General features: G+C 41.1%; 1 protein-coding gene across 48 annotated transcripts in view; it reads left to right on the top strand.

The window, feature by feature from the left end:
* The window catches only part of RIMS2 (regulating synaptic membrane exocytosis 2), a 748,357-nt gene that overhangs the window by 237,579 nt on the left and 486,530 nt on the right, over positions 1 to 24,248 (top strand). For 4 of the 48 annotated variants that reach the window (XM_073330383.1, XM_073330387.1, XM_073330386.1 and 1 more), the window contains exon 1: positions 5,915 to 6,470. The exons of the other annotated variants lie outside the window; for them this stretch is intronic. In XM_073330383.1, coding sequence (XP_073186484.1) covers positions 6,349 to 6,470 — 122 coding nt within the window. In that variant the 5' untranslated portion in view covers positions 5,915 to 6,348. Of the gene's footprint in view, positions 1 to 5,914; positions 6,471 to 24,248 lie in introns of those variants that run through there. 48 annotated transcript variants of the gene reach the window in all.

Here is a 24,248-nt window from a genome sequence, read left to right as displayed (position 1 = left end):
TCAACTATAGGCTGAGCAAGTGCAGAATGGTGGTAGAATGTGCCTTTGGACGTTTAAAAGCTCGCTGGCATTGTTGGTCAGACCCCAGCGCAACCAACATTCCCATTGTTATTGCTGCTTGCTGTGTACTCCATAATATCTGTGAGAATAAGGGGGGGACGTTTATGGCGGGGTGGGAGGTTGAGGCAAATTGCCTGGCATCCGATTTTGAGCAGCCAGACACTGATTAGAAGAGCACAGCAAGGCACACTGCGTATCACAAGAGACTTTGAAAACTAGTTTCATGACTGGCCAGGCTACGGTGTGACAGTTGTGCGTGTTTCTCCTTGATGCAAACCCGCCCCCTTTGTTGATTTTAATTCCCTGTAAGCCAACCACCCTCCCCCCTTCAAAATCAAGTAACTATTGTTTTGAAACCATGCATTCTTTATTAATTAAAAAAAATTGAGATAATGGACAAGGAAACCGCCAGTGGTTTTGGGTACATGTCGTCAGTGACCATTCCTTCGCTCCCTCCCTCCCTGAAAACAACAGCAGACAATCATTTCTCGCCCTTTTTCCTGGATTGCCCGCGCATACGCCATAGCATTGCAAGTGGGAGTCTGCTCTGCTCACCGCTGCAGTTGTGAGCATTGTAAACACCTCACATTTGCCCTGGGAGATTTTGGCATATATATTGGCATTACGTCTTTTGGAACGGAGTTCTGATAGCACGGATTCATCTTCCCATGCAGCGATCAGATCCAGTTCCCCCTGCTTTCGGGGGACTGCCTGGTCACCTGTGCTGATGAGCTCGCCGTGCTGGCCAAACAGGAAATGAAATTCAAAAGCTCCCGAGGCTTTTCCTGTGTACCTGACCTGTGCATCTGAGTTGAAAGTGCTGTCCAGAGTGGTCACAGTGGAGCACTCTGGGATAGCTCCTGGAGGCCAATACCATTGAATTGCGTCCACACTACCCCAAATTCGACCCAGTGATATCGATTTTAGCGCTAATCCCCTTGTTGGGGAGGAGTACCAAAATAGATTTTAAGAGCCCTTTAAGTCAACAAAAATAGCTTTGTCATGTGGACGGGTGCAGGGTTAAATCGACCTAATGCTGCTAAATTCGACCTAAACTTGTGTAGACCAGGGCTTATTCTCCTAAGACTCCAAGCTCCTATCTCCATTGCACTGGTCTACTGCTTGGGCGTGACGAGAATGATTACATGATTATAAAACATGCCTTTATGGACTCAAGAAGCTCAATTTATTTAGTTTAGCAAAGAGAAGGTTAAAAGGGTGACTTGCTTATAGTCTATAAGTAAATACATGGGGAATAAATATTTAATAGTAGGCTCTTCAGTATAGCGGTGAAAGGTGTATGACACAATCCAATGGCTGAAAGTTGATGCTAGACAAATTCAGACTGGAAATAACATTATTAACAGTGAGGGTAATTAATCATTGGAACAATTTACAGGGGGGTTGTGGTGGATTCTCTATCACTGACCACTTTTATATCAAGTTCGGAGATTTTCTAGTGATATGCTTTAGGAATTATTTTGGGGAAGTTGTATGGCCTATGTTATACAGGAGGTCAGACTAGATGATCACCATGGTCCCTTGTGGCCTTGAACTCTATGAATCCGCAGGGTTGTAGTCTTTAGATCCACCTCACAGACCTTTACTACTTGAGCTAATGAAATAACTGATAGCAATACTCGGCTCATGCTTTATGTGGACCAACAGTAGAGAAGAATGAAACACATTTTACCAGAGGGTTTCATAGATATTTGCTGACAACAGAGGAATTGTGAGATTCAAGAGTCTTGGGATCCATTTCAGGCTGTGAAGGGGAGTGTTATCTAGCAGGCACAGACATGTCTGCCCATTTGCTACAAGTTTTGACCCCTTATGCCCCATCCTCCCCAACTTGTCCCTTTCCCAGTACTGTGTCTTCCCCATCTCTAGCTCCTTGTCCCAGTCCTGTTCTCCTCACCTTCTCAGACCCAGTCTGAACCCCTCAGACTTCTAATTCTAGTCCCAGTGTTCTTGCACAGCCAAGTTCTAGCCACCCTTTCTGGGCTTGCTGTCTGAATCCCAATCTCTCCACCCACTCCAAGTCTTTCATTCTTCCCACACTTAGTCTCCTTGCCAAACCAGTGCCAGTTCCTCCCTCATAGCTCTTCTTCTGATCTGTTTCTCCCTGTGTTTTGTCAGATCTGTTCCCCTTTCATCTGCCTTCATTTCCCCTGATACTGATTCTTAGTCACAGTTTCCTTGTCCAAACAGTCAAAATCTCCCCCATTGCCCCAGCTGCTCATCCAATCTCAGTGTTCACTCCCATCCAGCTGGCTCCCAGTATCCCCAAGTATCCCTCACTGGCTCCCAGCCTTCCGGCCCAACTAGTCTCATCCTTCCCTCTGGCTACCAGTCCCACTCTCCTTGTCCAGCCAGTCCCAGTCTCCTTGCCCCACCAGTCTCAGCCCCATTTTCTCTTCTCTCCCATCTCAGTCTCACCTGCCTCTTTGTCCCAATATACTTATTTCTTCCCTGCCCCGGTCCAGATTTTGTGCTCTCTACATTCAAATCAGATGGCTTCCTCCTCCACACTGCCTCAGTTCCACATGGATGTAATGTGAATCATAATAGAAAAAGGACATACTACTTCTCTCTTCCACTACTATGTAAGAAAACTCTCCTCACTCCACCCTCCTTCTCAGGACCCACTGTGTAAATAGATAGGTCTTGTAGTGTGCCCTAAAACTGAAAAAAAAATGGTGATTCTGTAATACATAAGAGACTCAAGAGCATGTACTGTATGAAAGCGTTTGAGGCCAGTAGTAAGGTCTTAACCTTAAGGCGTTTATAATAAGAAGAATAGATGAGGTGGCTTACTTAATTATTTCCTTTTATCAATAAAATTTCTGTTAGCACTGGGTAAGCTCAACTTTGCTCTACCATTTTTTGTAATATAGTGATAATAAGTATTAGTAATTGACAGCCCATGCTATTGCATGGGTGTAATTCTTAAGCTATGCGTATAAAAACACTGAAAATGGCTGAGAACAAAAAAAATTGGATGGTAACAGACTGCAGATCCCAGTGGTGAGTGAACCTGGTGATATTCTAAACAAAAAGAGCTCCCAACCATGCTTCTAGCTTCATGCTTCCATCATTTCATACTGACTCAACAAAAATTGTAGGTTTCAGAGTGCTGTTTGTGGTTAGTGTGTGTGCTGGTTGTGGTGCTTTGTGCGTGGCTGGGTTGATTTTTGTGTGGGTTGTGTTCTATTGGGGGAGTTGTGTGGATTTGTGTGGGCAGAGAATGAGGGTGGTGTGCTGTGCTGAGGGCCTATGTGTGTTTGGGGTTATTGTGTATGCTGGTTGTGATATTATGTGGGTGGGGAGTTGAGCTGGGAGATTTGTGTTGATTTGTGCAGGTGGCAGTTGGGCCAAGTGGTTTACCATCTGTGCAGTCTCCCACATACAACCAATGAACTTGTTGCATGCAAATTCACTGTAGAGTAAGGGTGGTGATTGGTTGAGTTACCTCTGATCTCACAATGTTATCTTGGCATGGTATAGTACATGACTTACTATGTCTGTACACCTCACAAGTGTAATTTGTAAATCAAAATGGCTGAGAACTTAAAAATTGAATGGTAACAGACCACAAAACCCAGTGATGATTCAACCTGGTAATATTCTGAAGAAAAAGAGTTCTAAACCATGCTTGTAGCTGCATCCATGGCTTCACACTCATCCAACAGGCATTTTAGGCTTCAGCGTGACACACACAGTGACATTCCTAGAATCTTATTATATGGATTAGGGACAAAGGAATAAAATTAAGAAAAAGTATATTTATGTGTGTTTGCACAAATAGAACCAATTACCTATCTGTCTTCTAATAGCAGTTACGGTAGGTGGGTGATTTTAATAGGTTTCCTTTTACTTTTTTACCATTAGGAATGGTATTACTTGAATGAGTAGGTATTTTCTACACTTTGAGAAGCTAACTGTTGATTCCAAGAGTAATAATATAACAGGAAATTTTTAAAGTATGTACTACATTTTAATCAGTAGTTCTCAAATTGTTTTACAAAGGAGGGTACGTATCATTACCTTTACAGATATGAAAACAAAAGCACCGAGTGGCTAATACCAAGATGTTCATATTTGGGTGCCAACTGTGAGCATTTTGGCTTTGGTGATGTGAACAAAGTCACCCAGCAGCGTAATTATGTAGCTGGAATTGGGAATAAAACAGAAGTCTCCAGACTACCAGTCTTGTATCTTATCACAGGACCACATTGCCTCAGTACTATTAACAGACTGTCACAAGCCTAGTAATTGTAAGAGGCTTGGGACCACATTTAACAGGAAGCAGTTATACATCTTGACTGATGTAATGGAATCTTTAGCTGTATATCTTTGTGACGGAATGTAGACAGACTAATTTCAATGCATTATATACAAATGTCATTTCCCGCTTCATCCGGGTTAGCTAGTTTCAGGAGTCAAGTTCTCATTCTTTCTCTTACAGTAAACTATCCATAAAGAATGTGCTCTGTAGTAATGAGTTACTACAGTTGCCCTATATAGCTGTGCTTCAAGCTTGCCTCCTCCATATGTTTCTCATATATAAATATATTTCAATAATGCATGGTATCTTGCTATTGCCTGAATTAGCAATAGCAATTCAGCTAAAGATTGCTTCTCCCAGTATTCTCTAGTATGGACTTTGATAATATTTGTTTTGATTTAATTCATAATATTTCTCCATTATATTTTTTGAAAGATTATTTAACACAGGTGTCAGTAGGGAATCCTCTGTCTCCCTTTCACAAACTTGGAAATGTTTCCCACTTCCCATCCCCACTATCCACCTTCTCCTGTGAAAGCTCTGTGTTGTGGCTGCCGTCCTTTTGGCCTGGGAAGACTGGATAGGGACTCCCTTCTGAGCCCATCAATGCAGGTTTTTAATTAGTTGGAAGGTTGCTTATTTCCTTTTCCTTGAGGGTTAAAATCGCTTTTCGTGCTGAGGCTTTAATAATAACCCTCATTTTATGATAGTTTATTTGGGGATTTTGTAATTAGTTGGTGAGATGTTTAAAGCAGTACATAGACAATAAGAGATTCTAAGGAAAATCTTGTTAATCGATATTCTTCAGTTTGACAGTAATTGGATATATTGTAATATTATGCTATAATTTGGCCTGAGTATTGAAAGAAAAAGGAAAAAAATAATTTGCATTCATGGACAGTTATTTGTCAGATTTTAAACAGTGTTCACTGAGCACATTACACTGTATTCTATCAAATGAACAGTTTTGTCTCCTACTCATTGGCTTACTGTACTGCACATGCACCAAAGCAATAGGTTTCCAAGCCTATAGCTTTCCTTGGGGTTAGACAGGTATGGAATAGTTGATGTAATGATTGTTTTGATCACTATTAAAATGGTTGATTATGTGCAATAAACTTTGAAAAGGTGCTGAAGGCTTCTTATTTTGGAGTATATTGTGTAGATCAGTGGCATTCATTTTGGATTATTTTTTAAATATCTGTGACAAATCAGTGCCTCAATACTACATGTATAGTATGTAACTGAATAGTATTACAGAATAGAACTCAACAAATAGTATTACAGAATAGAACTCAATTAAAATAGTTAAGAGATGAATCTCCTATTATCTCATGCAAGGTACAGCATACCTTTTCAAATACAAGAGACAAAAGGCCTATTGTTACATTCTCATCACTACATATTATTGTATGAAGAATACAATAGCTATTTTTAGCATGGTCTGTCTGTCCTGTACAGCTGCCTCCACATTAAAAAAAAAGACCTATATATTTGGTCACTGGGTTTGGCCATTTTTACAGGGGAGGGAAAGATGCAGAAATCTTCCTCCTCTTAGACAGTAGTAACACTGTGAGGATGCCTTGTCCTCATTTTTATTACTTCTGAGATTTTATTGCTGGCAGCCAGATGTGCTGAAACTCCTGACGACAGCATCTATTCACTGCGTGTTTTTAATAGGCTTAGAGAAATATGAGTAGAGTACATGAAAGCAGCTCAGCTTCACACTTCAGCTGGGAATGCCCAAAAAGCTTACTGCTGTTTAGAATTCTTGCTACAGTCAGGAGAAAGCCGCACGGGTACTAAATCTTCTACGACTGAATTAGAAGAATAATGACTGTACAATTAACTATCAACCCCTGCTCATTTAGGCACAGTTTTTACAGAGATCAGGAGAAATATGGAACTTGACTGGCATATTTGTATTTGATGGTGTCTGCAAAATAGATGACTTTTAAGACAGGAGGGGAGGAAAAATAAAAGGGAAAGAAAGAAAGAAAATGCAATTTGAGACATTGCGCCAGGTCTGCAATTCTGTTTTATCTCATTTTCATGGGGTTTTCTCATCCCCTCCAAATGTTTTACAAAATGATCTTTTTGGACAAACATTGAACAACATTAGGTAAGTAGAAATAAAGCATTTTTCCTGTAGCATTTCTATGCTCATGACAAGAGTTTATCTATATGTATGTTTTCTGGTAGAGAACTCTGTAATTAGACTTTGAAATATTAATATTTTATTGTAGCAGAGAGTTCCTCCTATTGGTAATTTCATGTTTTATATCAGGATTTAAATGAAACTTGTTCTGCAGAAATAAAAACAGCTTAACTAAAATAAAATATTTAAGATGTATATGTCTCTTTCAAACCTATTAGCTACCATTACCAGGCAGCATTATTAGGTGTAATCCTAAAAACATATTAAATATTCACAGACAAATATGTCTGAGAAAACAATTTTATGTGGATATGGCAGTGAAAGGATTAAAGCTACAAGGATGTGGCTATTCAATCATAAATAATTTGTTGGAAGATGTAAATGAGCAGTCCTGCATACAATCTGCAAAATATGCAGAGAACACTTTATTGTTTTCAGAAGACTTATATATGTGTATAGTGCTTTTCAATAATCTTTTAACTGGCCATATTACAGAAGATCAGTAGATGCTTTGCAGTAGGTCAGTCAGTTCTGAAGGCTATTTTGTTATGAACAGCTATTGTTTTGTGGGAAGTGGAGATGGCAAAGAGTGGTGTTGCTTATAGTTGTGATGGGGTAGTTGAAGCTAAAATACTGGTTTGGAATTCATTTTTTTGTAGTGAACTCTATTAAATATTACTTATTACTTTTATTACATTTATTCAGTAAACACATGCTGTATAAGTGATGTCTAGAACTTTTTCATATGATTATTAAATATTAAAGGTGAAAGAAATAAAGAGTTTTATCTAAAAGAATGAGTGAAGGCAGAGGAAGAAGAGAGAATTCTGTAGTTTTGTATAATGATAATGCATTAATGGAAACATTCTGGAAAAAGAGGGAAGTAATAGTGTACAGAACATATAAATAACATTTTAATCTTCCCCTCTCTATCTGTAAGAAAGGCCATTGTTAAAGGGGATTTTCTTTCTCTTAAATACAACCACATTTCCACTTTAAAAAATCAGAAAACTATTATCTGTTTATTTCATCAGACTATTATTCTAAGGATTTCCATTACTGCTGCTATTTCTTTTACATACAATCATTATATTTATTTAATGTAGTTCTTCACAAGTTTTACTATCTTAGAGATAATTTTCTAATTAGTCATGCAAATTTATGAAGCTGGTGATTGTAAGCATGTTTAATTTAGCGACAATTGCAAAGTAAAGTTAATCCATTTAAGGAATTTAGGTATCCTTTCAAACATAAATGAAAATCTGTAGTCAAAGGTAAGATTTTCTCCTAACATGGCTTTTTTGCATGCTTTGACATCTTTGAAGATCTACAAAATGGAGCAATAATTTTGTATATTATCAACTGTGCTTGTAAAATAGTGCACATCTCCAAGTGCATAGTCTTAGGCCTGCAGCTACCAACACTGCCTAAGCAGCTGTTCTCAGCATCCATGAACCTATTCCTGATTTGCTCATTTCTGCTTTTGCAGTAATCAGAGTGCATGCTCCTTGTAAAAAGGAAAATGTAATGCTTTTAGGTAGGTGCGTGTGTGTGTGTGTGTCTGTAAGAGAGCAGCTGCAAATGATAACAGTTTCAAATCATAAAGACGTTCAGAGAAATATTTTATTGAATTTAATATGGCTGAGACTTAAAATTGTTTATTCCAGGGGACTGGTTAATGAAAGAGGATTACCCGGAAGCTCAGTCTCAAACTCAATATTGTTTATAATTTTAGGCTGAGGATATATCTACTTCTTTAGACAGTAATTTGGTGTTTTTTCAAGCTAGTGATTTTGGGCTTCAGAAAGCCTTGCTGTTGTGCTGTTTTTAACAGCATAGAGAGACTAAGCCATGTTTGCTGTGGTAATTAAATTTAAACTGTGTGATTAATTGAAAGTTATTTAAGGCTATTGTGTAAGTAGTTTTTTTTCCTGTCTTCTGGATAGGTATCAGTATTTTAAATTTGCACCTTGATGGTAGGGCTCTATAGAAGTCATTTATTTAATGGTCACCGAAAGTAAGAGGTCTTCCCTAAATTTGTTTTGGAGGTTACTTACCTATGTTATTCATTTTATGATTTTTAAAAAGCAATTTAAATTTTCTAATTAAATCATTATAATGGGCATCTTTCTCTTCTTTATGTAGATTTTCACGGAAAACTTTGATTAGCAGTGTAAAACTATTGCTCTAAACTAATTGCTCTAACATCAAGTTAATTTTTCAGAACTATGGATAGGCAAGCACATAATTATTTTTAAAAATAACAACTTGTGCTTTTGAGATGTACAAATGTGATCTGTGTCCCAAGACCTGAAGTTAATTGTCAATTCATGGGATTAAACAGAAATAGTGCTCGTGCTTTTTCAATTATTTTTTTTCCATTCAGTTTTTGGTGGTTATATTTGAAAAAGTCAGACTATAGAAAGATAACTACTGACATATTAAGCATAAAATTAATCTGTTAATGCATAGACTAGCACAGCGCAGCAAGCATACTAATATGGTATAAAATACAATATAAAATGCAAACTAAGGATCAGAGGGAGAGAAAGTAGATACATATAATCGTAGTAAGAGACACATCACTATTAATATGTTAACATGATCTAGGTTCTTAATCTAGGGGACTTCAGTCTTTTTTGGAGGGCATAAGGAGTGCTGGTGTTTTGTTCCGAGAGACACTGAATATCCTAGCATTGGTTTCCCAAACCCACCAGCAACTACTAGCAAGGATGTATATCAAGCTGTTTTTTATCTCCCCCAATTAGGAACCCTACTTGGTCTGGCTGTCTGTTTAATAATTATTATTTATATTATAGTAGCATCTAGAAGTCTCAACTGAAATTGGACTCCTGTTGTGGTAGAATGATGCTATCATTTAGATAGGAGTTTAGTTAGCCTCTGCTAAATAAACTGAAACACTCCATAAGCTGCTGTAGTGTTGTGCAAATATTCGATGTTCTGTATGCTGTGCCCTCCCCCAGATGCTGAGTGTCACTTCCCTGACATTCCCAACTCCAGCTAGCTGAAGCAGCAAGACCCACGAGTTTACTTCAGAAACTCTGGTGTTCTAAATTATGGATCATGGTGATATGTACTTGTGCATTGGGTTACATAGGCTCTTTTTATCTAACTGTGATTATTATTGTGAAAGCAGATTTTTTTCTGCATAGAATATGTGTTTGCTCTCCACCTGGTGAGTAGCTAGTGTAGGGAATAAACTCCCGTTGTTTATGATTTTTATCTTGCAGTTGAAATAAAAAGTGCAGAAACAGAAATCAGTACATCTTTTATCTTGTTTTTAAAAACTCATTTGATGTCTTTATAATTAAATGCTTGTATTTAGTCCAGTCCAATTTTAAAGGCAGAGTCTAAGAGCCCTTTGATTTTTGGCCTCTAAATATTTTTGATGACTGAACTCCTTTATTTTTAAATTTGAAGTACTAAGAACACCAAATTAAAGTGGTACTTATGTCTACTAAAAGCCCTTAATTATTGGATATATTTATTGGATTTTCAGGTTGTGATTCTGCATTTAGAGCTGAATCACAATTATTGTACTGTCAGATGCTCTATTTGTAGCAGCATACTTTGCACTGCATTGGAGTTCACAGTTGCTTTGGGCAATATTCAGATTAACACACCACTGCATAATGAGTATCTTTCTGACCAAAATTGATATAAACTGCACAACACAATATCAGTCCAATTTACCATTTGCTGTGTATATTAATAGCTTTTTTTGAGGAATGGAAATGGAGAATACTCCCCCTTCTATTTTATTGTTTCTTTGTTACTAGCAATGTGAAGGCAAATTTGTTGTGCAGGTTGGCCACACAGGGGCATAAGACATCTAACAATTTCCCAGAATAGATAGTAGAAAGGTTGATCTTATCACATAGGCACAGTAGTGGTCTGTATTTTGATGCTATAAAATTAGAAGGACTTTAGCTTCAAAAAGTAAAATATGTTTTTTTTAACTAAAAACAAACTGGCTTGGAGATTCTTAGGATTATGTGTTTTTGAAAGAGGAACTGGATGATAAGCATGTTTGGATGTGATATTAATGATTATTTACACATTTTTTCAGAAGAGGATTACTACCAGCTCTAAAATATTAGCCTGCAGATGAAATCAGATTTTACACTGAAAATACAGTAATTCTGGCAGTAAAGTGTTATTTATTTTACAAAAGAGTATTTTGGCCCATACTTTTTGTCTTCCAACTATAATTTACTATCACTTTGTCTTATAACAAAACCGTCATGTGATGTCCGGGTTTATTGGCACAGACATTTGTTATTCATCATGGTGCACTAACGATTACTTGACATTGAAGGAACAAGAGTGCTTGCTTTCTTTTCTTTTATTTATTTGGAAACACTTTTGTAGTTATATGTGCACAATATGCACAATTTGTGTGATTGGGACTCTCTATCATTGCAACATGGCTATGTGTGTGATATAACTTGTGTGATATAACTCTAAGGATATATTGTCTTGATATAATCTATGATTCCAAGAGACAAAGAGAAAAACATGCTGCTAGCATTAGAACTGAGAATGTTGCCCATTCTGATTATAGTGACATACAGTAATGAGCAACAACTAGATCCTGCCTCCCCTTACTTTAGAAATCTAGCATGCCTACCCTCCTTAAAGATTTTATTGCTGAGATTTTCATATCTTCCTAGTTTTTTATTTTTTTTACTGGATCAACCATTTCCTGACAGTTGTGAATGATCAGCTTAATCATATACAAAAACCTGCAGTGTTGGACAAAACATTTATTTGAATTGTCTCTGTCTTAAAATGTAGATAATTTTTAATGATTGATAGGATTAGTGCATATAAAATTTTATTATGTTTTTCATTCTTTTGTCAGGTTGTGTCTTACATGGTAAACAGGGCTCTAAGTTAAGACCAGTAATATCATTTCCGTTTTGCTTCAGTACAACATTTGCAAAGCAGCAGCCTGCGCGCATGTTATGCACCAGATTATTGGTTATTCTTATTGTTGTGACTGGTTCTCAGAGTTTCACAATGCTAGCAGAGCACCATTAATATTGATTTACAACCTGAGTTTACATAAAGATGTGTGGATAATTTTAAAGGCAACACAGAATGTTGAAGAATTCAGAAGATGATTTCTTGATTAAAGAAATAACAGCACTTAGCATTTGCATAGCATTTTACAAAAAGCTGTATAAATAGTAAGGTTTCAGAGTAACAGCCGTGTTAGTCTGTATTCGCAAAAAGAAAAGGAGTACTTGTGGCACCTTAGAGACTAACCAATTTATTAGAGCATAAGCTTTCGTGAGCTACAGCTCACTTCCTCAGATGCATATCGTGGAAACTGCAGCAGGCTTTATATATACACAGAGAATATGAAACAATACCTACTCCCACCCCACTGTCCTGCTGGTAATAGCTTATCTAAAGTGATCATCAGGTGGGCCATTTCCAGCACAAATCCAGGTTTTCTCACTCTCCACCCCCCCACACAAATTCACTCTCCCTATCACCAGCAGGAGAGTGAATTTGTGTGGGGGGTGGAGGGTGAGAAAACCTGGATTTGTGCTGGAAATGGCCCACCTGATGATCACTTTAGATAAGCTATTACCAGCAGGACAGTGGGGTGGGAGTAGGTATTGTTTCATATTCTCTGTGTATATATAAAGCCTGCTGCAGTTTCCACGATATGCATCTGAGGAAGTGAGCTGTAGCTCACGAAAGCTTATGCTCTAATAAATTGGTTAGTCTCTAAGGTGCCACAAGTACTCCTTTTCTTTTTATAAATAGTAACTAATTATTACACGCACACGTTTCTGGAATCAAAGTTCTACTTAAAAGAAGTTACTTTGGAAGAAGATGAAGAAGATGAATGATGAAGATTTGTAAATCCTCAACACTCACCTTAAAAATTGTGATTTTTGGAATTTTAGGAGCTACTCTGAATGATCTTTTCAGAGCGGTTTTCTACTGTACCCACTGCAATCTTCATGCAAGGGGATCTTTGTCTGGCTAACTGGAAGAAAAGGAGCATTGCCCCTTTAAGGGCTCCTTACAATGGGTGAGGAGGAAGGGGGGAGTTTATAGGGATGGACAGCAAACAGTTGGGGCAAGGTCAGGGGAAGGTCACTGCTTTTCCCACTGATGGGAAGAGTGTGTGTGTTGCGGGGGTGGAGGGGCTTTATGGCCCATGCAGCCTGGAGAGATCCTCTTTTACTGGGATAGGGCTGGCATCACCTACCCATGAACTTGGCAAAAGGACTGGGTTCTCTCTTGATCCACTGTGGGCATTATGCTAATTGCCCTTTTCCTTGCGGGGCTGGGCAAGATTTTTTCCTTCACCGCCAGATTGGTTGAGATGGTGTAGGTTTTTTTCACCTTCCATCCCCACAGCAGGTCTGGGACCTGGGGAAGTGGAGTATGGGTTTAGGTTACAAGTTTACAACTTAGTATGTAAAACGTGTGGCAGATGTCCAGTGTAGCTAAAAGGGATATGGTCATTGGATAAAATGGACTGCAAAAGGATCCGAAGGAAAGCATCCCTTAAGGGAGTGGAGGAGGGGAGGTTGGGGCTTCTATGTCTGGAACAAGGCAGGGCAGTGGGGTCCCAGCAGTAGTATGGCTGGAACCAAGTTGGGGATTATGTGGAAATGATGATGGCCTGCTCTGTACAATCTGTTGCTGGGTATTCCCAGATATTTTAAATGAATAAAGTTAAAGCCTAATTAAACCACATCCATTGCCTCCTGTCTGTCTTCCAGCATGGACGGACAAAAGTGTGGCAGATGTTCTGCTCAAGTAAACTCCTAAAGGCCAGGAGCAGACACCTGAAAAGAAGAGAGAAACTCTTGTTGCTGCAGTTTCAGGTGACCCAGAGAAGACACACCTTGGAACAGTGCAGGGAGGAACACATTTGCATCCCCTCTCCCTCTTAACAGCAGAACAAAGGGCTAGCAGGACAGGAGAGTAGGTCGCTCAGGGCTGGGCTCAGTAACCAGCCTTCTGATCTCTTCTGCAGGCTGCAGCTCTCTCCTGCATCTCTGTCCCAGAGCACTCTGTCATCTTTGAGCCAATGGTATGTTCTCCACTGACTTTCCACTATCAGCATGGTACTTTTAGGGCACATATGACAGGTTGCAAGCAGCACAAGTGCTCTCCCCCAGGCCTCCCAAGCTTTCTGTTTTCTTGGAAAGAACAAGAGTGTGGAGCTGCCACCCAATTATCTATCCTCAGGCTACTAGATTTTAGGAGAGGTTCTTCTTCCCAGTTGCTCTGTTCCCTCTTACCTACTATCTACTCCATCATTGAGAAGAGGATCCTCTGTCCTGCCATAGTTTTATTTTTAAACAAGAGGGGGAAGGGGCAGGAGAGCTCCTTCCAGAACCCACCCCGCTTTCTGTCTCTTGCAGTTCTCAGGTGAACGTCCCTCTCTGTCTTTTGCCCCAGCAGCTACAGAGTTCATGAGAGGCACAGATGCTCTCGCTCTTTGAGTCTGTTAGAACTGAGGGTCTTTGCAGCAGCAGGTTTCTCAATGTACTCTTCAGGGAACAGCTGCTGCTCTTTGTTGACCATATAAAAGTCTCCCTGGGCTTCTCCATCCCATCAGGAAGAAAAAGAAGAGAGGTAGCTTACTATCATGTCCATAAGGCATATAATATATTACATTAACAACTTTAAATGCTTGTAATTTTAAAACTGCTAAAATATTTCTTCAGATTTGATGTGATTTTTAAGTGTTGGTGAGATCCACAAATGTTTAACAATTTTTGAGTTATCCAAGTACATTTCTGATAAGAACATTTTCCTCAATGCACTTTTCAATAACTCAGATAATTCCTATAATGTCTCACAATGTCCTCATGATGTAAGTAAGTATTATCTCTTTTGTCCAGATATGGAAAAGACAGAGGCCAAGATATTCAGAGGTGACTAGTGAATTGGGTGCCCAATTTGAAACATTTTAAAGAAGTGTGACTTTCTGAGGGCAGGTGCTCAGTAGTTTCTGAAAATGAGGCCCTGTGATAGGGTGCCTGCCCCACCCTGGGTTCTTAGGGGTTAATAGAGCCCTCGGGAGGCTGCGCAGGAGGCAGCCAATCACAGAAGGGCTTATAGGAGGCAGCCAATCAGGGCTGGGATGGCCCATATAAGAAGGGCTGCAGAGCAGAGCAGCTTCAGTCACACCCAGGAACTTGAGGACTGAGGTTGACTACCTGCCTTGGAGGCTGAAGGCAGCAAGCACCCTGGACAGAGCAGTGCTGCAGGCAGAGACCTGGGGAGCTAAAGGCAGCTCCTAACAAGCTGCAGGGATTTGCAGGCTGAGGCCCTGAGGCAAGGGCAAAGAGGGTGCTGGGACCCTGGGGAAGTGGCCCTGGGAAATCTACTGAGGAGTCGGAGGGGGCACTGAAAGCAGCGGCCATCTACAGGGTCCCTGGGCCAGGACCCAGAGTAGTGGGTGGGCCCGGGTCCCCCCCACCCTCACTCTCCACTGAGGAAGTGGCTGGACTAAAGGACTGTGACATTCTTCCAGAAGAGGGGAGGATAGATTGCAGCACAGCTGGAGAGCTGTGTCATAAAGAGAATGCTGAGGTCCTGGGGGTGACGTGGGTCCCTGGAGAGAAGTGACAGCGACAAGACACCAGCAGAGGAGGGCGCACTGGCATACACAGCTAATCCCCAGGACAACCAGCAGGAGGCGCCACAGTGTTGAGTCAAATCCCATCACAGGCCCCTTTAAGGTGTTTCAAGTTGGGCTTCTAGAAATGGAGGCATTCAGAATTACCAATCACTTCTGAAAATCTTGGTCAGAGAGCTTAAAGGATACTTGCTGTGTCCAGAGTCACACAAAAAGTCAGTGGCAGAGTTGGTATTAAAACTCATGTTGTCTTTCACCATTTCATTCTTACCCCTTCTTTATCCTTTCATCTCCTTTTCAGGGTCACGACTGATTCTATGTCCGCAGCGCTCTGTGAAAATGTATGGCACTATATTGATGATAATGATAATAATAATTTCCCCCCTCAGTAATAATAATTGTAATGCATCATAGGAGCATGATCGTCCAAGAAGTAAAGTTTTCCTTAGCTGAACAGTAAAATAGGAGAAAACTTAGTGTTTTGTGGCTGTTCCTTTCTGTCCTAACAGATCTAAAACTGCTTCTTTTCTCTTTTATTCTGTTATGTCATCCAAACAGGTAAAAATGTGTCCTTAAAATAGTTGGGTACTATTTTCTGTTAAGTGCTGAAACAATTTGCATGGGGGGGTGCTGACAACCATTGAATCAAACTGTAAACCTACTGCAAGCCAGGGGGTTCAGCAGCACTCCCCGCATGCCTAATTCCAGCACCTATGGTAATTCCCAAAAGGCACTAGATCATTAAACATGCTTCTACTGACAGTGCTTTAAAAGAACAAGATGTTCAATACACAAAAGTAAGCATACATACTTCTTATTAATATAAAAGTGTTACAAAGCAAGTGCTGCCTGTTTTTTCAAACAGAAGCTAAGCAAAATATTGTCCTCAAAACTGTTCTAGGGTGTGCAGCCTGGGTGGAGAAAGCTGCACAATTGATCCTGCTTCCATTACTAGCTTGTTGAAGCAGTCAGTGAGATGCAGAAGGGATACTTCCTACAGTGTGGGCTCTCCTGGTATTGATTTCTTGATTTACAGGCTTTTTTCACTTTTGATCTACTTGGGCAGTGGTGATACTGCATAAGAAGATAAAACTGCACAGGAAACACTGTAAAAAGCAAAAAGCAAAACGGAGCAAAAACCCCTCAGCCACTACTTGGGCTCAGAAAGAGGCTATACAAATAAATAAGTCAATTTGGATGCTCTTGGTTTGAAAAATATGAAAATTCAGAAGCTTTCATAAACAAAATACAAATGATGAACAAAGATCAAAGAAATTGACATCACTTACTTCCTCACATTAAAGCCTTAATATGACTTCCAGGGCTTTAATAGAAGGAATACAAAGAAAGGTGTAAATATTGCAGAATAAGTCTAGGGTCCAAAATCTATGGATACTTGGTTAACCAGAGTAATCAGAGAATGGTGACACTGTTAACAGTGGCTTGATACCCTTTGAGGAAATATTAGATATGAAGTTTGATGCAGAAGTCACAACAGTATTTCAGTTTTTTGGCCTCTCCTCAGGGTGTGCTTTGTAACCAGTGCAAAAGGTCACTTTCTGACCTCTGCTATAGGCTTTTTGTTTCCTTTCTTTAGCTGAGAAGAGAGAAATTTTGAGAATGATGAAGGAAATAAATATTCTCTGGTTTGAGAGTACTGTGTTCATATGTCCTGGATATGTGACTCGGCTCATGGATTTTACTTGTTGAAACCAGAATTTTCAAGTTTTGGGGTGAGGGCTATGTGGAGTTTTGTCTTGAAGAATTCAAAATTATTTTGGATGTGAACACGTATGGTATCCTCATTTGTGAGAAGACTAAAAGATATCTTGATGTAAACACTTCATCTTATCCGCATGAGAGGTTTTTCCTTTCAGTTTCTAACTGTTGCTAGTATCGATGAGAATGCTTGAGTAGACCTGCCATGGGTGTTTTTACTTCCATGTTTTCAAAATCCTTCTCAGAGCAGGTGTAGGTGGTTAAAATGCTGGTGGCCAACAATGCTTTATTTACACAATAGCCTCCACTGTTACTGCTACTGGTGTAAAATTTTAAGAAATATATGTTGTGTAGACAAGGCTCAAGTAATCAGGAGCAGTGTTTCACAAGTCCTCTGAAAGAAAGTATGTCCAACAGCACTGTGCCCCTGACTCTATGCTGGGTCATGGGTTTCAGATCTGACTTACAGTATATGACTCTAATTACTCTGTCACAAAAACCACTTTCTATAGAACCTGGATTTCCCTGAACATTTTTCTTTTTAGGTATTGGCTTTACCTAGCCCTTCATATTTGTGAGAGCTGTGATAATGTCAAGAAGGACAGAGAGGGTTTCAAACATAACTGGAGAGAGGAGTTTATTTCAAAATCTAATTATTTGTTCACACACAAACTGATGTTCTTAACATACATTTTGATTGGAAAGTAAGTCCATTCACAGAGTAAGGCAAAACAACTGTGTGCATGGATTATCTGTAGTTGGTAACCCAAATCTGTATTTTTAAATAATTCAAGGGAGGAAAGAGTATGTTGTTGTTGAGGCACAGGGCTGGGCTCCAGGAGTTCCTGCCTCTGCCAGTACTTCTTGTGTAATGTTGGGCAAGTCACCCAAGTTCCTTCAGTTTACCCACTGCTTCTTGTCCTATCCTCTGAGGTTAAGGAGAACAGTTTGTAATCTACTATAACTCCCAGATTCCTTTCCACAGCACTCCTTCCTAGGTAGTCATTTCCTGTTTTGTATGTGTGCAACTGATTGTTCCTTCCTAAGTGGAGTACTTAGCATTTGTCCTTATCAAATTTTATCTTATTTACTTCAGACCATTTCTACAATTTTTCCAGATGGTTGGGAATTTTATTCCTACCCTCCAAAGCACTTGCAACCCCTCCTAGCTTGGCATGGTCTGCAAAATTTATAAGTGTACTCTCTGCCATTGTCCAAATCATTGATGAAGATATTGAATAGAACTGGACCCCAGACTGATCCCTGCTGGACCCTGCTATATATGCCCTTCCAGCTTGACTGTGAACCACTGATAACTACTTTCTGGGAACAGTTTTCCAATCAATTATGCATCCACCTTATAGTAGCTCCATCTAAGCCACATTTCCCTAGTTTGTTTATGAGAAAGTCCTGTGAGACAGTATGAAAAGGCGTACTAAAATTAAGATATACCACATCTACTGCTTCTCCCCATCCACAAGGCTTGGTACTCTGTCAAAGAAGGATATTAGATTGGTTTGACATGATTTGTTCTTGACAAATCCATGTTGGCTGTTATTTATCACCTTATCTTCTAGGTGTCTGCAAATTCGATTGCTTGATCAACCATTTGTTCCATTATCTTTCTGGGTACTGAAGTTGACTGGCCTGTAATTCTCTGGGTTTTCCTTATTCCCCTTTCTATAGATGAACAGTATATTTGCCCTCTCCCTGTCCTCTGGAATCTCTCCTGTCTTCCATGAGTTTTCGAAGATAATTGCTAATGGCTTAGATATCTCTTCAGTTAGCTCCTTGAATATTCTAGGATGTGCTTCATCAGGCCCTTCTGATTTGAAGACATGTAACTTGTCTAAGTAATTTTTAATTTGTTCTTTCCTTATTTTAGCCTCAGATCCTACCTCATTTTCATTGACATTCACTATGTTAGATGTCCGAGCACTACTAATCTTTTCTACATTTTCTGTTCTTGTCTTTCCTCCTCATTGATTAATGGGCCTACCCTGTCCTTAGTCTTCCTTTTGCTTCTAATGTATTTGTAGAATGTTTTCTTGTTATCCTTTATGTCTCTAGTTATTTTAATCTCATTTGTGCTTTGGCCTTTTTAATTCTGTCCCTACGTGCTTGTGTTGTTTGTTCATAGTCTCCTGCCCCCATCAAACCTTCTTTAAAGCCCTTCTCACTAGGTTAGCCAGTCTGTATCAAAAGATATTCTTCCCCCTTCCTCTTCCTCAATAGTTGGACCCCCATCTCTGCTCAGCAGTCCTTTACAGAGCAGCATGCTGTGGTCAAGGAAGCCAAAGCCCTCCTGGTGACACTGTCTGTGCAGCAATGGACCCTTGAATGGAATGTGAGCTAACTATTTATGCTTGCATTTAGTTGTGCCAGTAGGTGTGCCTTTCCCAGACTTGAAGAAGAGTTCTTTGTGGCTCAAAAGCTTGTCTCTCTTGATAACAGAAGTTGGTCCAATAAAAGATATTACTTCACCCACTTTCTCTCTCTAATATCCTGGGATAACAAACAAAAATAGACATCCTTTACATAGAATTTCTGATATAAAAGGGATTAAGCGCCTCCATTTTCACTTTTAGGAACTTAATCTGCAACCTTTAAATTAGCTTGGAATTATTATTGTCAGTTTTCAGAAAGGAAAAAGGTAAATAGTGGTGTGCCCCAGGGGTCTGTAGTGGGACCAGTACTGTTCAACATATTCATAAATGATCTGGAAAAAGAAGTAATCAGTGAGGTGGCAAAATTTGCAGTTGATACAAAACTACTCAAGATAGTTAAGTCCAAAGCAGACTGTGAAGAATTACAAAGGATCTCACAAAACTGGGTGACTGGGCAACAAAATGGCAGATGAAATTCAATGTTGATAAATGCAAAGTAAGGCACATTGGAAAACTCAATCCCAACTATAAATATAAAATGATGGGGTCTAAAATAGCTGTTACCACTCAAGAAAGCGATCTTGGAGTCATTGTGGATAGTTCTCTGAAAACATCCACTCAATGTGCAGTGGTAGTCAAAAAAATGAACAGAATGCTGGGAATAATTAAGAAAGGGATCGATAAGAAGACAGAAAATATCATATTGCCTCTATATAAACTCATGGTACACCCACATCTTGAATTCTGCATGCGGATCTGGTTGCTCCATCACAAAAAAGATATATTGGAATTGGAATTGGAAAAGGTTCAGAAAAAGGCAACGGAAATTATTAGGGGTATGGAACAGCTTCCCTATGAGGAAAGCTTAATAAGACTGGGACTTTTCAGCTTGGAAAAGAGACGGCTAAGGGGAGATATGATTGAGGTCTATAAAATCATGTCTGGTGTGGAGAAAGTAAATAAGGAAGTTATTTACTCCTCCTCATAACACAAGAACTAGGGGTCACCCAATGAAATTAATAGGCAGTACATTTAAAACAAACAAAAGGAAGTATTTTTCATACAATGCACAGTCAACCTCTGGAATCTGTGCCAGAGGATGTTGTGAAGGTGAAGACTACAACAAGGTTAAAAAAAACAACCAGATAAATTCATGGAGGATAGGTCAATCAGTGGCTATTAGCCAGGATGGGCTGGAATGGTGTCCCTAGCCTCTGTCTGGCAGAAGCTGGGAATGGGTAACAGGGGATGGATCACTTGATTACCTGTTCAGTTCATTCCCTCTGAAGCACCTTGCATATGGCCACTGTCAGAAAACAGGATACTGGGCTAGATGGACCTTTGGTCTAACCCCATATGGCCATTCTTATGTTCTTATATCTAAGCCCCCTCGTGCATTAGAGCTGAATACAAGCAAAGTGAGAATTTTATATGAAAGTATCATTTTGAAAATTAATTAGTGCTATATGTATCCCATGTAAAAGTTAATTTTAATGTTACTTTTTTGAAGAACTAGATTATTTTATTAAGTGTTTAGAGCACAATTATGCCATGATTTAATCCTGTTCAGCCCTACTAACTGTAGTTGCACAGGTTTAAACACAGACCAGAATCCAATTAGTGTAAGGTGTTAAAAATACATACATCATTTTGAAAACATAGTGGAGATAGGCAGCCCTATCCTAAAACTTACTGCATACAAAATAAAACCTTGCCACGACAATTCAGGTAAAGAGACGATGAAAAAGTAGTCCAGGGGTCATACTGGATTAGTTCACAGTGAATTGGCAAACCAGTACTTTTTTTTCCTTCTTCAAGTGCTTGTCCACGTCAATTCCAACCAGGTGTGCATGCACTGCGTACACGGTCATCGGAAAGTTTTTCTCTTAGAAGCTCCCATTTGGTTGGCTGTGGATCCCCCTGGAGTGGTGCCTTCATGATCTCAATATATGACCCTGCTGACCCGACACCCCTTCAGTTCCTTCTTACCACCTGTGACAGCTGTTGGAACTGCGTTTGCTTGCCTAGCAAGTGTTTCCCTTAGCTTTCTTCTCTAGTTTGTAGTTTTAGACTAGGTTTCAGTTATTATAGTTTTAGTGTATATAGTAGTTAAGGTTAGGGAGCGGGGTCCTCCCCATCCCTTACCTTTCCCTCAGCTCTGGGGCATGCCTCCAGGCCAAGGGTTTAAACCTTGCGGGACCTGCAGTAAGCACGTGCCAACTGGCAACCCCCAAATGTGTCTGAAGTGTCTGGGGGAAGAGTACCAAAGAGACAGGTGCAAAATCTGCAGATTTTTCCACCCTAGGACGAAGAAAGAGCAGGATTTCTGTCTGAAACAACTTCTGATGGAGTCCGCTCTCCATCCCCAGTCCGCCATGGAGCACCAGGATCAGGGACCGAGCGTGCCAGTGCGGAGTGCTCCAGCTTCATTCCCCAGTGCCGAAGGCAGCCAGCTGCCAGGCTCAACAGCAGTGCATCCCTTGAAGGAGCATTCGGCGGCCAAGGAGCAGAAGTTGGCGCCATTGACTTTGGTTCCCCGGAGGGGACCGTTGAGTCCAGCGCCCAGTGACTCCCTGGACAGTCAGTGCCAAGTGGAGGAGTTGGAGTTCCCCTCCACCCTGGACACTTTTGAAGCCACCAGGGATTTAATAGAGATGACAGCCCTTCAACCTTTGGCTATCAGAGACAAGCCTCCAATTTCACCGCGTCCGGCACCATTGAGAGGCAAGCCGGCCCTGATGTGGTGATCATCTTCTCTGGTCCAGTACTGCTCACTTCGGCACTGCTTGGGTTTGACATCACCAAGGCACCGATCATCAGCTCCAGACCCTATGTGTGGTTCCCTGGCACCAACAAGACAAAAATCTCGATCTCCGGAACTGGCGGAGCAGCACCGGTGTCTGGCACCTGCGAAGTGGCACCCGTATCAGTTCCCAAAATCGGTCTCCCAGCACCAATCCCCGGTGTGGGCACATCAGTGATTACTGGTACTGTGCTGCACACCAGTGCCGCTGTGATTGTCACGATCCAGATCGTTGTCATCTGACTCAGACGGGAACTCATTTTATTCTCATCGTAGCAGACAAAGATCGGATAGGCGCAGAAGTGAGGCACTGGCGGCATGGCCTCCACATTGGCAACTGTAGCTTCAGTGTCCCTTTTTGACTCCCTGGGCTTATCACGAGGTCCAGGGCTCATTTTGCAGGAGCTCTTGGTCGGTGGTCTCTGAAACCCGAGAACCTCAGCCACCTAAAGGTCACCCAGTGCCTCATGGATCGGAAATGACGACAGCAAAGGGTTCACAGCCCATCCAGGTCACCACCGAAACAACCAGCCCCAACAGCTGGCCAGACTGCCACTGCTGCAACAACGATCAGCGCAGAGGCACCAGGCACAGACCAGGAGGACAGTAGAGAGCTGGAAGGTCAGGAGGACTCTGTACCACCTCTAGCCTCCTCATCCTGGTCCCCGGACAAGGTGTTGCAGGGACTTCGGCCTTGGGTCCGCCTCCGATAGATCACTGTGCACACAAGGACCTCCTGTGCAGAATCGCCCGTAACATGGGATTACAGGCGGAAGAGGTTATCGAGCCAGAGGACCCCATAGTCGATATCCTAATGCTGGAGGGTCCCTCCAGGTTAGGGTTCAAAGCAGGCCTTTTGAAGGTGCGCCTGAGGACGGCGTACCCTCCGTGACACCGGATCCTTCCCTTTCCTTCATGGATCGGCTCTCCCACTTCCACAAATAACATCGGACCGCTGGGTTCTTTGCACAGTAGAAGTGGGATATTCTCTCAAATTCTGCTCTTCCCCACCCTCCCACTGCCCTTCCTCATCCCTCTTCAGGAACAATTCTCACAAGCAGCTCCTTATCCAGGAGGTGCAGTCGCTCCTCTCCATAGGAGCAGTTGAGGAGGTTCTTCAGGAGCTAAGGGACAAGGGATTTTACTCCCATTATTTCATAATCCCCAAGGCAAAGGGGGGTCTCAGACCTATTTTAGACCTCTGAGGACTCAACCAGTTCAGGCTGAAGTTGAAGTTCTGCATGATCTCAGTCAGCACAATCATCCCTTCCCTGGAGCCAGGAGACTGGTATGCCATCCTCAACATGAAAGACATGTACTTTCACATAGCCATTTGCCCCGTGCACAGACAATTTCTATGGTTTGTGGTTGACCACAAATGTTATAAGTTCACGGTCCTCCCGTTCGGTCTATTGACGGCCCCCCCCAAGTATTCACCAAGTGCATGTTGGTGGTAGCATCCTTCCTTTGGCGGAGGCAGGTGCAGGTATATCCCTACCTCAACAAATGGCTACTATGGGGGCACTCCAGGGAGCAGGTAGAGTCTCAAGTCTGATTTCACCCACTGCAGAACAAGAAGGGACCAGACCAGACCAGACCAGAATCCCCTGGCAGTTTCTGGGAGGCCAGATCCCTCTGCACAGACTCTGTACATCAGCATTATTATAGCTGACCTCACCACTTCACATTTCAGCTTGGAGAAGACAATCGATTTTTTCCTCCAACGTTTTAGCTGCCTAAGGCAGCAGACAAATAGCAGGATGAGGCTGCTATTTTGAACAGCAACTTACCCAAGTCTCTTCTCCCCCTCCCTCACCTGGCCTTTTCTGCTGCTTGGCTCAACAGCACTCTTACTTACTGCAGCTTCCCACCAGCAAAATTACCTCCTGCTGGGCAGGCAAGAGGGTGCATTGTGACTGTATGCCACTGACTCAGCTCCCTCCCTAAACTATACTCCTCCAGGCTTAGAAAATCTGAGAGCTTGGAGAGGAGCTAAGCCAGCCATGCAGGCCATCCTTGCTACCAGCCTCCTATCCAGCAGCAGCAGCTTTTTCTATCACTATGAAGTCAAATGTTAATGAAGATAACAGGAAAGGAGCACACCAGAAAAGCAAGAGACGGGGTTATTCTGTCTATAAATAAAGACAATGAACTTGGGGATATTTCTAGGAGGCAAAGATGACATCCTG

Source organism: Lepidochelys kempii, chromosome 2 (assembly GCF_965140265.1).
Source record: "Lepidochelys kempii isolate rLepKem1 chromosome 2, rLepKem1.hap2, whole genome shotgun sequence".
Lineage (NCBI taxonomy): Eukaryota > Metazoa > Chordata > Testudines > Cheloniidae > Lepidochelys > Lepidochelys kempii.
This window is presented reverse-complemented; position numbering and strand designations above follow the sequence as displayed.